General features: G+C 40.6%; 3 protein-coding genes across 10 annotated transcripts; 2 read left to right on the top strand and 1 right to left on the bottom strand.

Moving 5' to 3' along the window:
- Positions 1-468: 468 nt before the first annotated feature.
- Positions 469-8,230, top strand: LOC119017168 (heterogeneous nuclear ribonucleoprotein R). Of its 6 annotated transcripts, none has more exons than XM_037093658.1 (16): positions 469-649; positions 1,320-1,480; positions 1,597-1,715; positions 1,815-1,922; positions 2,026-2,139; positions 2,312-2,488; positions 2,583-2,718; positions 2,866-3,071; positions 3,159-3,308; positions 3,395-3,516; positions 3,607-4,145; positions 6,094-6,154; positions 6,814-6,932; positions 7,081-7,145; positions 7,493-7,646; positions 8,107-8,230. In XM_037093658.1, the coding sequence occupies exons 2-12, from the start codon at positions 1,324-1,326 to the stop codon at positions 6,126-6,128; spliced, it is 1,863 nt and encodes a 620-aa protein (XP_036949553.1). In that variant the 5' UTR covers positions 469-649; positions 1,320-1,323; the 3' UTR covers positions 6,129-6,154; positions 6,814-6,932; positions 7,081-7,145; positions 7,493-7,646; positions 8,107-8,230. The 6 variants fall into 6 exon arrangements, with proteins under 6 accessions (XP_036949553.1, XP_036949552.1, XP_036949551.1 ...); XM_037093657.1 differs by having other exon boundaries at positions 7,084-7,145; XM_037093656.1 differs by having other exon boundaries at positions 6,814-7,145.
- Positions 8,231-9,300: 1,070 nt separating this feature from the next.
- dnajc8 (DnaJ (Hsp40) homolog, subfamily C, member 8) lies at positions 9,301-13,044 on the top strand. Its single transcript, XM_037093664.1, has 9 exons — positions 9,301-9,438; positions 9,974-10,075; positions 10,895-10,951; positions 11,072-11,138; positions 11,332-11,426; positions 11,531-11,602; positions 11,968-12,059; positions 12,151-12,226; positions 12,321-13,044. Exons 1-9 carry the CDS (start codon positions 9,325-9,327, stop codon positions 12,441-12,443), a joined length of 798 nt encoding a protein of 265 aa, XP_036949559.1. The 5' UTR covers positions 9,301-9,324; the 3' UTR covers positions 12,444-13,044.
- A 153-nt stretch (positions 13,045-13,197) lies between these two features.
- On the bottom strand, positions 13,198-15,718 carry si:ch211-81a5.8 (uncharacterized protein LOC560648 homolog). 3 transcript variants are annotated; one of them, XM_037093667.1, is made up of 6 exons: positions 15,577-15,718; positions 15,413-15,465; positions 14,491-14,661; positions 14,072-14,348; positions 13,750-13,837; positions 13,198-13,661 (listed from the first exon to the last, which is right to left on the bottom strand). In XM_037093667.1, the coding sequence occupies exons 4-6, from the start codon at positions 14,293-14,295 to the stop codon at positions 13,500-13,502; spliced, it is 474 nt and encodes a 157-aa protein (XP_036949562.1). In that variant the 5' UTR covers positions 14,296-14,348; positions 14,491-14,661; positions 15,413-15,465; positions 15,577-15,718; the 3' UTR covers positions 13,198-13,499. The 3 variants fall into 3 exon arrangements, with proteins under 3 accessions (XP_036949562.1, XP_036949560.1, XP_036949561.1); XM_037093665.1 differs by having other exon boundaries at positions 14,072-14,373; XM_037093666.1 differs by lacking the exons at positions 15,413-15,465; positions 15,577-15,718 and adding an exon at positions 14,934-15,392 and having other exon boundaries at positions 14,072-14,373.
- Between the last annotated feature and the right edge of the window lie 17 nt (positions 15,719-15,735).

Here is a 15,735-nt window from a genome sequence, read left to right on the forward strand (position 1 = left end):
ATTATTTAATATCAGCTGAGCAAATCTGCAGTGGCACAAGGATTTCCACCCAACAAAAGAAGGTTATGAACGTGTTGGAGAAGGTAACAAATTAATAGATAGCGAGTTTTCAAGTATTACACATAAAGAATTGAAAATCAATAATGGAAAATTAAAATCCTTGTTATTTTCATATCAGCTGTCCCACTGTAGTTACAAGGAAATAGGACTAACAGATTTTACCATTAAGGTAAACCAAATTCAAGCAAATTCCATCAGATTTACTGGTTTATCTGGACATGACGGAGCTGTATATATGTATATATATTTGATTTTGTTTTGTTTTTTAATGGAACTATTCGGTAACACTACAGTTGGTGGCACTGACGTTCAAATTCGCCATTTTGGAAAAAAGAAGAAGAAGACGTCAAAAACAAGAACCCGCCCCTACTGCGCGTTATTTTTTTTCCCTCCCCCGTCCAAATATCGCGATGTTTGCTGAGCGGTGGCGTTGTTCGGGGCGAGCCGACGACGAGACCGTAGCTGTCTGGAAATTTGTCTCGTGTGTTAGATTCAAACGTTTTCTTCATATAAGGCATTTTTGTACGTCCGCAGAGCCACTCGTTCCACATTTTTACACACGTCGTCGTTAGTGTCTTGAATTAGTCTGGTAAGTTTCGCTAGCTATCTGTTTGCACGTTGCGCGGAACGTGTGTTTAATTTGTGAAAGGTGTCTTTCTGCACGGCGAGGCCTTCGTATAAGCTCGTTAGCCAGACAGCCAGCAAGCTAAACAAAATTACGGTCAGTTCAAGATGAGAAAAAAAACGTCTTGAAAGTCCGTTTTGCTTCGAATAATGTAAAGTGCGTCTTGCCTGGAGGAAATAGTTCATCTAGTAAGCATGTAAATATGATAAAAATCTGTCCAGCTCGCTAGCTAGCAAGCTGCATGTGAGGGGGGCGGGACGGTGGTTTCTTCAAGTGACCGGGTTGTGGTTACCGTACTGTACCCCCATGTTTACACACAGATTCATTTATCTGACGGTACTATTATGAACACATGCTATTCCGTATTGATTGCTTTTACTATAGTAACCCCCATATCTCTATTTATAATCAAAGTAATGGTGTTTATGTTACATAGGTCAGTACCAACAATTCCAATTTACAACACCCCTTGTATTTGTAAACAATGTGTTTGTTAACAGATGACGTGTTTTTAAAGCAGACATCCACTTTCACATAATGATAATATGTGGTTTTATTGATCAGACCTCATCAAGAAAAACAAACTCTTGAAGACGAATGTGGAATGACAGGTTTTTCTTGCCCTCTTTGACAGGAGAATGGCTGCCGCTGAGGTGAACGGTAGTTCTGCCCCGGCAAAGGAGGAAGAGGAGCCCATGGATGTGACGACAACACACACAGAGAACTACCAGACGCTCATCGATGCAGGGCTTCCCCAGAAAGTGGCTGAAAGTCTAGATAACATCTTCCAGACAGGTGGTTAATGGTTTTTGTGGCTCAGAAAGCTTTAGAATTTAATTAACAAGCTGTGTCGGAGTACTAATGGTGTCCACTGTAACTGAGCCTGATGGTGAATATGTTTCTAATTGTAGGCTTGGTGGCCTATGTTGACCTAGACGAAAGGGCCATTGATGCACTGCGAGAGTTCAATGAGGAGGGAGCTCTCACTGTGCTGCAGCAATTCAAAGAGAGCGACCTGTCCCATGTACAGGTAACAACATCGATGGATTTATATTCATTTTTGTCTTTGGGAGAAGTTTTATGTTCATGCGGACTGTTATCAAGAATTTCCCCCTTTTTTTAATTTCAGAATAAAAGTGCTTTTCTTTGTGGAGTCATGAAGACTTACAGACAGAGAGAAAAACAAGGAAGTAAAGTACAGGAGTCCACTAAGGGCCCAGATGAGGCAAAAATAAAGGTAAACATAGACGTTGTTTTGCAAAATGTCAAAATAAAAGTAATCTAAACATGCCTCTGCAGGCATGCAGCTTGGTTAATGTTTTATTTTCTGCATTTTTCAGGCGCTACTGGAGCGGACAGGATACACCTTGGATGTCACCACGGGGCAGAGAAAGTATGGAGGTCCCCCACCTGAAGATGTGTTCAAAGGAACACAACCAGGGATTGGAACTGAGGTAGATAAGTGATTTAATGTTCTATTTTTGTCATTCTTTTCAATGCTCTGATTTTTTTAAATTCGGTAAGAAGTCTTGGGTTTGTGCAGCATGTACTTAGTCTTAAATATCCCATGTAGTAGGCTTTACAAATTTGTTACACTTGTAAACCTGTTTCTTTCTTCTTCATCAGGTGTTTGTTGGAAAAATCCCAAGGGATTTGTATGAAGATGAGCTGGTGCCACTCTTTGAGTCTGCTGGTGCCATCTGGGACCTCAGGTTAATGATGGACCCTCTCTCTGGTCAGAATAGAGGTTATGCTTTCATCACATACTGCAATAAGGATGATGCCCAAAAGGCGGTGAAGCTTGTAAGTAGCACAACAGAGCATTGTAAGAAAAGTATCAAACCACAGATCAACTGGAATATTTAGAGCCGCCTATCTTTTATTTTTTATTTTTCAGTGTGATAACCATGAAATCCGCCCTGGCAAGTACTTGGGAGTGTGTATATCCGTTGCAAACAATCGTCTGTTTGTCGGATCAATTCCAAAAAACAAGACAAGAGAAAGTATATTGGAAGACTTTGGCAAAGTCACAGGTTAGTTTCAAATGGACAGAGGTGCATTTGTTTCAGAAACTCTCTCTCTTTTTTTTTTAAATCTGCATATAAATATCACGTCAATATGATCCAATGAAGGATGAATGACGTGGAAGTTAAAGCATGTTTTTTTCTTTTATCTTTCAGAGGGTCTTCAAGAGGTAATACTGTACCACCAGCCAGATGACAAGAAGAAGAACCGTGGCTTCTGTTTCCTGGAGTACGAGGACCACAAGTCTGCAGCACAGGCCCGCCGCCGACTGATGAGTGGCAAGGTCAAGGTGTGGGGAAACCCTGTCACTGTAGAGTGGGCTGACCCCGTCGCCGAGCCAGACCCGGAGGTCATGGCCAAGGTTAGCAATTGTCATGTGTTCCTCTTAGAAACACGTCAAGCATGCTCTGTTCTACAGGGTAACAAACGTTGTGTATTTTGTTTGTAGGTCAAGGTGCTCTTTGTAAGGAAGCTGGCGACCGCAGTGACTGAAGAGCTTCTTGAAAAGACCTTCTCTCAGTTTGGAAAGCTGGAGCGAGTAAAGAAATTGAAAGACTACGCATTTGTCCATTTTGAAGAAAGGGATGCTGCCGTAAAGGTGGGAATTTTATGCTTTGGACAAGATGTCTGATGCATGTCTAATGATTCTGTGTGTTCCATTAATGGGCCGTTTTGTTTGGTTAGGCAATGGATGAGATGAACGGAAAGGAGCTGGGAGGAGAGGAAATTGAGATCGTCCTGGCAAAGCCCCCAGACAAGAAGAGGAAAGAGCGCCAAGCAGCTCGGCAGACCACCAGGAATGCAGGGTGAGCGACAGGGACATGTGACTGGTCAACTTTCCGACTTATTCTCATATGAGGAAGACATTATATGTAACCCTATCCTCATCTCTGCAGGTATGATGACTACTACTACTACCCACCTCCACGCATGCCCCCACCAGGCCGAGGCAGGGGTCGTGGTGGCCGAGGGGGCTATGCCTATCCACCAGATTACTATGGATATGAAGACTACTATGATGACTACTATGGCTACGACTATCATGACTACCGTGGTGGCTATGAAGACCCCTACTACGGCTACGACGATGTGTACAGCATGAGGGGCCGTGGTACTCGTCCCAGCAGGGGGGGGCCTCCTCCACCTAGGGCTCGCGGGGCGCCACCGGCACGTGGCCGTGGTGGCTACGCCCAAAGAGGTCCGCCCCTTGGTGGTCCGAGGGGTGGCCGAGGAGGACGGGGAGCCCCTTTCCAGCCACAGAGGGGCCGCGGTCCTCGCGGAGCTAGAGGCAATCGCGGAGGTAACGTCGGCGGAAAGAGGAAGGCAGACGTGTTTAACCAGCCTGACTCCAAGCGCCGCCAGACCAACAACCAACAGAACTGGGGGTCCCAGCCCATCGCCCAGCAGCCCCTGCAGCAAGGGGCCGACTATTCCGGTAACTATGGTTACAGTAATGACACCATGGAGTTTTCACAGGATTCTTATGGGCAGCAGTGGAAGTAGATGCACCAAAAGGTATTTGGCAAAGTGTCAACAAAAAAAGAGAAAAACAATAAAAAGGAAAAAAAAAAAAAGAAAACAGGAGATTGGCCACAATTTTTTGATTGACTTTTTATTCGTCATCGTTCATGAAAAAAAAAATCTGTATATATCTCAGAAAAAAATGGACAGACCCCAGAATTGGCTCAAGATGATTGGCTGGAAAGCCTTTTGGCTGAAGATGTGAACGTAACCGTTGTGGTGAATCATTTCTTACTCCTACGGTTACATTGGGACACGTGTCTTTAAAAAAAACACACAAAATACTTTTATTGTTACATTTTGTTCCTGATTCTTTTAAAGTCAACAATGAACATTTACAAAAAAGTGGACATTCATTCTCAAAAGTCTGAGAGGACATTAAATAATGATATTTGCCTTGCAGGAAGTTTTGTCCATGCCCCTTTCCTCCCTCCCCTTCTTGTACTCCCTTTATTTGTGGTTTATCATAGTTGCTTAGGGACTTGCTTGTAAATAAATGCATATGGTTAGAGCTTCATACGTCATTTTTTGCAATGGTGGAGAAAAGAATCCACAGGAAGGAAGAAATCAAAGTTTTGTAATGTTCAAAGTGTATGCCTAGCATTTCTAGAGGTAGACAAATTGTGTTTTTTTTTAAAACTGATACCATAACTTCCCATGTTTTCTTTGAACTTGCCCAATAGAATTTGGTTTGGCTTACCTTAAGAGCCATAGCAGTTTGTTCTCTGATGTTCTTTGTATTTATAACTTTTACGTTTGTTCCGTTTCAATAAAACTCAGCTGAGCATCAGTCAAATGTCAGATACTCAAATTGAGTGTTGTCATTCAGTATTTGATTTGATTTTGACCTCAAATTCTCTTATTTGGATGAAGACCTTCTTTTCCAAGTCAATTGTGCAGTCAGACAACGGGACAAGAGAATTTTGAAGGTGTTTGGATGATGAAATGATTCAACAGGATTTTAACCCTTTTAGTTTTCAGTGCATGTTGCATCAGACTGCAGTCATTTCCTTAACCAGAATTGATATAATGAATATCACAGCAATAACAACTGCTAAAGGAATTCTTGCGATTGCTCAAGATCGTACCTATCTTTCAGGATGTGTGTGTGCACAGGTAAATAGTCTATGCTTGAGTAAACTACAGCTTAGCTATTTTATTTTGTGACAATTATGGATGCTTAATTAACTATAACTAACATTTTGCTAAAATTATTGCTTTACTACAGGCCTTTTACTTTACTGTTGTCTGTAATTTTACCCCTTCCTTCATAGCACATCTGATCAAAGCTAGCCCCCCCCCCAAAAAAAAAAAGGTTTGGATGCAGCCATGGATAATAATGCGGTACATTATGTAATAGTAATGTAGTTGAAGTAAAAAGAAGCCAGTATTTGCACTGGTCTAAATTTCCCTTTTTGTTATGCACCTTGAGTGTTTTAACATAAGTGTTGTTGTACTGAAGCATATACCATGTACGCCTGTTCACACACACTTGAAAGACAAGGATAGTCTTGGATAATGGTGAGATGTCACTTGCACTGATATGATCCTGATACTGACATCCCTCCAACAGTCAGAGCAACACATTTTGACACTGAATGGACTTGTATTTGTATGCAATTTCCAAAATCTGCACACCCTGTCATCCATCCGTTCTCTCCTTTTGAAGACACACCAAGGATCTGATCATCCAAAGGGTTAAAATTCTTTTAAAAAAATGCCTTTTGTTTTAGCAAGTGATCACCTTTCCGTTTGTTTACCACAGATTTATTATTTTTTTATTATTAGCTTGTGCGTTTTGGTACCATGGTATCACTGTATTTTGTTTCATGGTGTCTGTCCTCTTATTCCAACCTGCCTAGGTGGAGAAGCATTGAGAGCGGCACCACTAGAATGAGGAACTCACCTGAACGGTACTCAAGGGTGAGCTAGCCTTGCACAGAGTACTGTCTCCTCTCCTGTAGCTAATTGTAATCACTGGAGAAACACTAGCCATAATTATACTTTTTATTGTTTCTTTACTAATATACTGTACGGAAAATCAAGCTTTATTTTATATAGTTGGAGTGTGATTTCTTTTTCCCAGGCAATGAAGAACACAAGTCAGTAAAGTTGACTGAAGAACCATTGGAATTATTAAAATCTTGTTACCAGCATGTTTCTGGAGTTACATATGAGACATGCATTTCCTTCACAGACACTTTTTTTTTTAAAGAAAAGCACAGTTTTTGGGGCCAAATGACTGTTTGTTAAGACTGAATTAAACAGCCAAAGGGCAAACAGTCCAGGATTTGGTAAGCACCATAAACCCCAGAACCCTGCAAACACCTGTTGCTTGTCTTGGTTTTACTGCACCAAAATCACCTCAGCTGTCCGCACGATTTTTCTGTGAATGGAAGGTGGCGGTGATCAATTCCCCTCCTAAGCCGCTAGAGGTAGCAGTTCCACACCAGCATCGACTAGTGGTCCATTGTTCCTTTATCCGACGCTGCATTTATTGGCTATTTTCTGAGCTGGAAAGGTGTGGATGATAGGTACATATTGACTACATGAGCTGTTTTTTTTCAAATGTATTCAAACAGCTGTGGTGATACTGAATCAAAAGAGGGTAAAATTGGCTGATGATGGAACAATGGCAGTGCCTCAAAACTGATGTCTGTACCCTTCAAAGCCACATGATGGCAGTATTGACATTGCACAGGTAAGACTGAAATGGGGTGCACAGTACTGCAGCAGCGAGCTTTATTGAACCCATTGACTGATTCTGGTTTTGCTTTGAAGTGCCATCAAATGCTGGAGTTTCTTTTTCTCATGTCAGAACTGTGTCTTTATATGTTGCCTCTTGTCAGCAGGCAGTAAAGGAGCTGCCCTCCGTCCATGTGAATGAGTTCACACAAATGGAAGGGACTGATTGGTAAGATTGTTCATTATCTGAACTACTGCTCAGAAAGTCTCAACATGTTTGTATTTTTTTTTTTTTTTTTTTTTTACATTTTGTCATATTTTCAAATATAATATTTGATGCCTGAGCTGTCTCCTGAGCTTATTTACTTACCAGAATCAGTAAGATTTGTAAGTTGTCTTTTCAGAATGTAACTGGGTGCTAAGTCACAAATCTTGTATATTTTCTTTCGTTAGCTGTATACCCTTATATTAGAGATGATAAACTTTCTTTTTAGTTATGTTGTTTGCATAAAACTGATTGACCAAGGTTTATTAATGTTCTCTTTTCTGTGTGGCCTTTTTTTCTTTTTTTTTTAGTGCTGAGTCAGAAGACTGTTCTCTACGAGCCAGAACCATCACAGGGTTTCTCATTCCTTGGAATGAACCACTTTCTGGGCTGTACATTTCAGATCTGGTACTCAGGGGAACAAGAGGTGGCTGGCCAGTTTATAGTGCACCACAGAAGACACAGGTGAGAAGTAATTGTAGATTAGTTAAGCTACTTGTGTTGGAGAAAGCTTTGGCTTGTAGTGTTTGCATTGCTTGGAACATAATTAGTTAAAAACTTAATAAGAATACTTACTTTTCCCAACATAATTATCTTCGCTGACTTAATACAGTCTCTAATTACATTGCTGAAACTTGCCTGTCGGGACAACTTTGTTTTTTATAATTTTTGATTTTTCATTTGTCCCGACCACAGTCCTGTGCTAGGTCAAACTGGTATATGAATTATTGTTTGTATCAATTTAAAAGAGAACCAAGCCCGCTTATATAGAAACATAACACATGACATGTTTTGTATAACTGCTGTAAGTGGTCAGTGATGCAAATATAAATTTCCATCTTGACTGAGTAGAACATTTATTATGCTGTAATACAGTCTTGTGAATTGTCTATATTCTAATGTCGTGTCTTTTCACTTACTGCAGAAGTGTAAGAGGATACAGTTGAAGGACATGTGAGGATCCAGAGCTCCACCCAGCAGAAATATTACTGTAAAGGGAAATTATGTGCTGTTAATGATTGTCAAATATATTTTATCACCCAAGGAAATATGTGTATGTGTGCTTGTGTGTTTTTATATTTTTTTTAACTGCCTTTTATAATAGATATTTTTGTTGTCATATTTAAAACATTACAGCAGGTGAATGACTTGACAACATATGTGGGTCCTCACAGTGCAAGGTTTTCATTTGTGGTTCATGATAAACTTGTTTTTTTGGATTGCAAACTCCACCAGTCTAGCAGATGGAAATGGGGGGCAGACCACCTGTGCCAGTTCACTGAACTGTACTTGTCCCCTCCTGCCTCAATGCCATCAAATTAAAGGGTGAACTTTGTGTGGATACAGGTAGGTTAGAGGTTCACAAAGCTTTACAACATGGGACAAATTGTGTACTTGGAAAACTGCCCTAATTCACCGTGCAGTGATCTACACGCCGAGGGGAATTTCCTGAGCCTATGAGGGAGTTGTAAGAAATGGCGTTTATAATATTTGCATGAACCCTCAAGTAATTGTATTGGCCGGTTGTTGGCTGTGTTGCTGCACGCATGTGGACGTAACAACAACAGCCCCGCGGAATCTTGTCAGAATGTCTCTATTTCATTGTATGTAGATGCCAGTATGACTACCGTTGTTATATTACCAAATAAAGGTTAACAGAGTATGATAATGCACTGAAAATGACGCGTTTTCTCCTTGAGACAGCAAGGCGTGTGCAAGCGGAAGTAAATACGCTTCCACTTCCGGACGTTTCAAAATAAGGTTAGCAAGGCTCTCTTTTTTATTTGTTTGTTTTGTTTTTTTAATCGAGTTTTAAATCCCCCGTCCTTAAAAATGTCGGGTTGCATTATATATACATATATATTTTTTCAATTTTCAATAGTTTCGAGCACCAAGCGTTCTTTTATTAACCCCAGTTTTCATGAATTTAACGTATTTTTGACGTAAATTCACTTCTATGTAAAGCACAATTTGCCTGGTTTAATTTATGTATTTAATGTAGAAATTTTTAATTTACGTTAAAGCGATAATTAATTGCAGGTGTAACTACAGATGAGACCTGGAACGTTAGTGCAGTAATTGTAAATTATCGCACATTTTTTTTAAAAAAAGTAGTTGTTTTACAGAGTAAAACAAAATTATAATGTCACGTGACGCTCCTACGTCACACGTAAACCCGGGGAAGATGGCGGCCGCCGGAGGAGAGCCTTCTTCTCAAGTCCCGTCGGATGATTTATTCCAAGCCTTTATCTCAGAGGTACGATAAATCCTGTGCAAACTTCTAGGTTTTGAAAGTATCGTTTGCTGGCCGTACATCGGCTGGAGTTGATTACTCGCCGGTTCTCGCGTTTGTCTTCTGTGAGGCCTTGCAGACATGAGCAGCGGCTAACGACAAGGCGCTAACATCCATCCATCGTCTTCCCAGTGTTCTCAGGTCGCCACCAAAGATCGTTTATGTCGTTTTGTTTCGTTTTCTCAATTACCACAAGTCACTTAAACTAAATCACAATCGGTTTAAAAGTAAATATTTTCAAGTCGGGAGCTGTTAGCCTGACATCCAGCAGCTCTTGTCAATCGCAGTGTCGTGTTGACTTCGCTTTGAGTAATATTATTAACAAACAGAAGAGGTCACGCTCACAGAAAAGATGCAGAGCAACCGTATGTGTCATCACAAATCACGACTCAACCCTGGCTGCACGAATACAAGACAGTCCGGCTTCAGATGGACGTTGTAGTTTGACTTAAGCTGTATTTTTAACGTGTAAGTTGTCTTGGTCGTATCTTTCTGACAGGTGAAGCAGATCGAGAAGAGAGACTCTGTGTTAACCTCCAAGCAGCAGATTGATAGACTGCTCAGGCCTGGCGCCTCCTACTTTAATCTCAACCCCTTCGAGGTAAGTGTACTGAATCAAATACTGTCATACAAAGTTTTTATTCCGTTTGTTGTTAATAATTTTGGCAGTTCATAAATGTTAAAAATACTGTTAGATGTCAATTGTTAGGTATAGGAGTCGAGATAGTCTGACCAACAGGCCCCAAGTGTCGATGTAAAATTATTTACTAGTGTATTGAAATAAAATTTGCAGTTGTGATCAAATTTATGAAGTGAGAATTCTTAAATGACTACAAGTATTTTTACCTGTGCAATTTTGCCAGAAAATCAGAGTCAGACTCTCTCCTGGAGAAAAACAGCAGATTATTATTTGGCTGTCGGTGGATATGGGCCTGTAACAGATATCTTGGTATCAGTGAATATGTTGTCTGATATGAAGACATTGGATTTACACGTTATGATGCTGGAAAAAATGCCTGAAGTAATGTAAAGCGATTACATTCCCAGTGACATGTACCATTACAGTGTACCCACGTCTGTTAAATGTCCTGCCTCCTTCACACATGTTTGAGGGGTCATGGCAAAGAAAACATTTATATCAGCTGAGACAATCTATCAGTTATTTAGTTACTAATATCTGTATTGCATCAGCCTAAAAAGTTGAGCCTCTGTCAGGCTATAGAAAACATCCAACATGTGATCTTTTGGGGGAGTTGCAGTAAACAGGCTGACCAATCTGCTCTGCTCATCAAAGCATGATAATGGAACCAACATGAATCCCATAATACTAATCAAACTCAATGTAGTAATTATATTATATTGACACTGTAGTTGAGAGACTTATGTAGAAGAATCCTACCAATGTTCATATCAATTTCAGGTGCTGCAGATTGACCCAGAAGCAACAGATGATGAGCTGAAGAAAAGATTTAGAGCGGTAAGAGGGGAAAAAAAGGTTTTTTTTAAAAAAAAAAAGTGGGCTTCTCTGTGAAAGAGCCATGATGTTTTATTTGTGTCATTTCTTAATCCCTAATTTTACGTCTCTTTAACTTTGCAGTTGTCCATTTTGGTCCATCCAGATAAAAATCAGGATGATCCTGAGAGAGCACAGAAAGCCTTTGAAGGTACATTTCTTACATCTGATTACATACATACTGTAAATAAATAAAAAAGTAACAGTCATTAAACTGATGAATTCTTATCACTTTGCCTAGTCTGTGGTGTCATGAAGGATGTCACAGTCACAGTAAATCATAACATTCAGCTACTTTATTACGTGCAAGTTTGATTTCACCCGAATATCTCGCTGTGTTCAAGCTGTGGACAAGGCATACAAACTCCTCCTGGAACCAGAGCAGAAGAAGAGAGCCCTAGATGTGATCCATGCAGGAAAGGAATATGTGGAGCATATGGTGAGCATTCAATACATCCCCCTTACCTTTCGGGCATTTATCGACTCTGTATTGCTCTGCCCTGTGTTGTAACGTGTTTTTTTTTCCTGCCATTCTCCCAACAGGTAAAGGAGAAAAAGAAACAGTTGAAGAAGGATGGGAAACTACTGGATGTGGAGGAGGATGACCCTGAAGTGGTACGTCAAAGTCACAGGAACACAAACCGGGATGGGTGTAGCATGTAGAATTAAAATCTGACTTTAATCGAAATAACATTAAAAGTTAATTTAAGAAGAAAGACTAAAATATTTAAAAGGGGAGGACAATGTTATGACTTACCAGATCGAATAGCCATTTTGTCAGTCATTGTATTAATTGCTGTGTTTCGGACATCATTTGGACAGCACATCTTTATAAACTGAACTGATTTGTTGTTGATTATTTTGGGCAAATGGATTTTCAGTCTCAATATGAGGATTGCCCATGATCATACATCTTGTCCTTATAATAATGCAAAGTTCCCTTGTTGTGGGATTAATAAAGGATTAATTTCTCCATCCAGTTCAGGCAAGCGGTGTACAAACAGACCATGAAGCTGTTTGCAGAGCTTGAAATCAAGAGGAAGGAAAGGGAAGCAAAGGACATGCATGAAAGGCAAGTGACGCACTGCATATTAACCTGATGTAACCATAAATGGTGATTATCTCATTAAAATGTTATGGATTGTTTCTTCTCAATTAACCAGGAAAAGGGCAAGGGAGGAAGAAATCGAGGCAGCGGAGAAAGCAAAGCGAGAGAGAGAATGGCAGAAAAACTTTGAGGCGAGTTCCTCCGTGACTGCGGTTACTACCTTGTATAAATGGAAACACGGTGATGCCGTTAGTGTTTCAAAGTGGCTTTTTTTTTTCTTTTTAGGAAACAAGAGATGGGCGTGTGGACAGTTGGAGGACCTTCCAGGCCAAAGGCAAGAAAACCAAGGAGAAAAAGAACAGGTCCTTCCTCAAACCTCCGAAAGTCAAGATGGAACAGAGAGAATGACGCTGCAAAATTGGACTTTATTGAAACTCACTATTGTAAAAACCCCTGTTCTGTGTATCCTCACCTCATCGTCCAGTCAGCCGTGTGTCCTGCATCATCGGGACACATCCTCATCCTGACCAATGTAGTTTTGTACTTGGTTTTTCTAATGTACATATTTGTGATCCGGACCCAGAGATCCCACCTGGCTCATGTGAGAAAGGAAAATGATGCATCTTCCATTTCTGTAACCTTCGAGAAAAATGTGGTTTGACATTATTTTTGTTCTTTTTTTTTTAAACTAAATAAAGCTTGGACTTAACAGGCCTATCGCACCAGTGTTCTGCAAAGCTGAGTGTAAAATATTCAGAAAAGTTGAGTCCAGGGTTTGGTGGGTGGATGGTATCTATAAGGTTCGTGGCATTTTTGTTAGAGAATACCGTTATGATTATTGATCACTTCGCAAGAAAATACTGCACAGAGCGAAAAATGATTCAGGGATGTCAATAGAAACATTAACTTTGCAGTACAAATGCAGGTTTTGCATTTAGTGTTACAGCACGCTGTCCCTCATAGAGATGCATGTCTGAAATGTGTTCATTAAAATACTGTGAATAAAAAATAAAAAAAAAAACACCAAACACCCGACTGGTGTTTGTTGTTAATAATTTTCCTATTTATGTTCTTTTTGAAAAGATAGAATGAAATCTGCTCACCTGCTTAAGATTTAAGGTCAGAAATGTAATCACATTTCAAGTCACACAAAGACAACCTGGGAGGTTTACATGATTTTATAACTTTCATATTTCACAGAAACAGTTCTGCTCATCAAGCAGACAAACACATTGTGCAGAGATTGATACAGTACAATCTGCAAAACAAAAACCAAGACATCAACAAGCAATATTCCCTTAATTAAATTAAGACTAATCCAAATATCCTCCAGCCTTTTCTTGGGTTTTCAGCTGTGAGCTCAGTTTATTTTTAACTGAAGTCACCTCTCCAACGTGAGCCCTTTGTCCTTCAAGTCTCCTGAGGATCACTTAAACAGTCCGATTGTTCTTTAGGTGTTAGGTCTCACATGACTTTGCAGGGATCTCCTCCACCAGCAGCAGCAGGACTAGCAAAGGCAGGAGATCCAGTATTACCTCCCATCAGTCCATCCAGACTGAGGCCTTGGAAGGCTCCAAAGAAGGACTCATCTTTGGCTGGGGCGGGTTTCCTGGCTGGGGTGGACTGCTGTAGAACAAGAGCGATGGAGATTATTACATTTCTATACACAAAGTAATAAATCCTTCTTGTTACTTTGATTTTACTGCACACTTACCCTTGGTAGGCAGTGGTGGCTCCTGAAGTGAGTTCTCCTGACCGACCTCTCCGCATTCTTCTTGGCAAGAATAGCTTGCTGTCGCTTCCTTTGGCAAATGAGACAGAAGCAACATGAGGCATGGCACATGGGCAAGCAGCTTACTCATGTGAGGAACAGCCTTATCCTAATTAAGCCAAGTCTGTCTGGCCATGAGACTTCGTACCTTGTCTTACAAAGTCAGAACCATATGAACAAACTTTAAGCAAAAAATGCAACAAAAAAACCCCCAAACAAACTAGATGTTTTAGAGTTTGCTTTTTTTTCTCGTGAGCCACTGTACCTTTCTCTCTTCAGTTCATCCTGGTACAGTCTGAGCCACGAGTCCGGGACTTTCTGGGTGTTGCAGGGAAGGCTTCTCCTCCTGCTGACGCTCTTCCTGCGGGTGAAGCTGTTTCTGCGGACAGACTGGCTCCTCTTTTCCGCCCTCTTGGTGGTGGTGCTTTTCCCCGACACGCAGCTGGTGAACTGCTTCAGGGGCGCCCCGAGTGACATGAAGGAATCCATTTTCGATAGTCTTGCTGGTGTCTGTGGTGAGTCAGGTGAAGTTTTCCCAGGGTCTGTGTCAGAAATTAGGTGTTTTATCTGCAAATAAATAGCAATTATGCAAACTTGTATAAATAGCATTATATTCTCATGTTGCCCTGAAAAATGAGAGCATCTTAAGTCAACCTAAAGTCTTTAAGGAACAATGGGACTCACCTGTAAGTGTTACCTCCAGTATACAATCAGCTGAGTATCATTTGGTTTGAGAGTCCATTCATTGCGATGCTTCCACTCCTTCAGCGTGCGTCTCGGTATACAACTCTGCTCTGCTGCCGTCTGCTCTTATGGGGATTTAGCTGATGATCTCTGGTCCTCAAACAGGATTAGCTGAAGACGCAAGAGTTTAGCTGATTAACAACAGCACAGTTCTAAACAAACACACACAGGGGAACAGCTGCTTGTTTGCATCTGACCTCAAACGGCTTGTATTAACATATGTTTATGGTCAGACTGGTATGCTGGTTATGCTTAGTTCAAAAGGTCAGTCTCACTGGGAAACATGTATATTTCATGTTTGATTAACAGCTGAAGAAGAGCCAGATGGACAGACTAAAAATTGGACGGCAGCGCATCTATGACGCAATGTGTCTTTTCTTTACCCTGGCTCGAGAGTTGGCTTCATTGACTGGAGACATTAAGTCTGAGACACCTGGGTCACAAAGTTGAATGAGTCCCTTCATTCATTTTATATATTCACTTAATGAGTCCCAGTTCATCCACACTTCCACATATCACTTGGCTGTAGTGCTTAAGAATGCTACCAAAAAAAAAAAAGAAAATCAAGAACAATTCATTCTTAACATATTTTAACATGACACATACCATTTACATTTTAAAGGGTAAAATTCAGGACAAAGACACAGTTTCAGCTGTAAGGACTGTCAAACAGCAGCAGTATCACTGAACTTTGTTGTATAGGTAGGGTCCTTTGCTATTATCTGATGAAGACGATCCACAACCAGTTGTATTATTAGCCGTCTCCCCCAAGCAGAATGATCCACTCATTCACAACAAGGGTAAGAAGGTGAAGGAAAAAGGTTAAATAAAGCAACGTTGCCAACAGATGGGGGAAGCTTACATGACGAAGTGTCGATGCACCTGTTGCAGCAGATCTTCCGCGTTTCCCTCTTCCTGGTAAGACAGGGTGACAGCAGAGCTTAGGTTTTGGAAGGAGATCACAGAGAAACATTTGTCAGGAACATTTAACAGCAAACATATCATAAAAAGAGAAGAATGCAATACCTGGAGATGGGACTGCTGAAAGGACAGTAGTTCCAGTTAAAATTGCTATTAAAGATCCTTCAAGGAGTGAAAAAAAGAGCAAAATTACCATGTGAATCTCTAAACCTAAAATTTGCTGGCCTGACCTACTTCCTAAAACGCTTTAAGACTGTAATTTTG

This window comes from Acanthopagrus latus, chromosome 3, assembly GCF_904848185.1.
Source record: "Acanthopagrus latus isolate v.2019 chromosome 3, fAcaLat1.1, whole genome shotgun sequence".
Lineage (NCBI taxonomy): Eukaryota > Metazoa > Chordata > Actinopteri > Spariformes > Sparidae > Acanthopagrus > Acanthopagrus latus.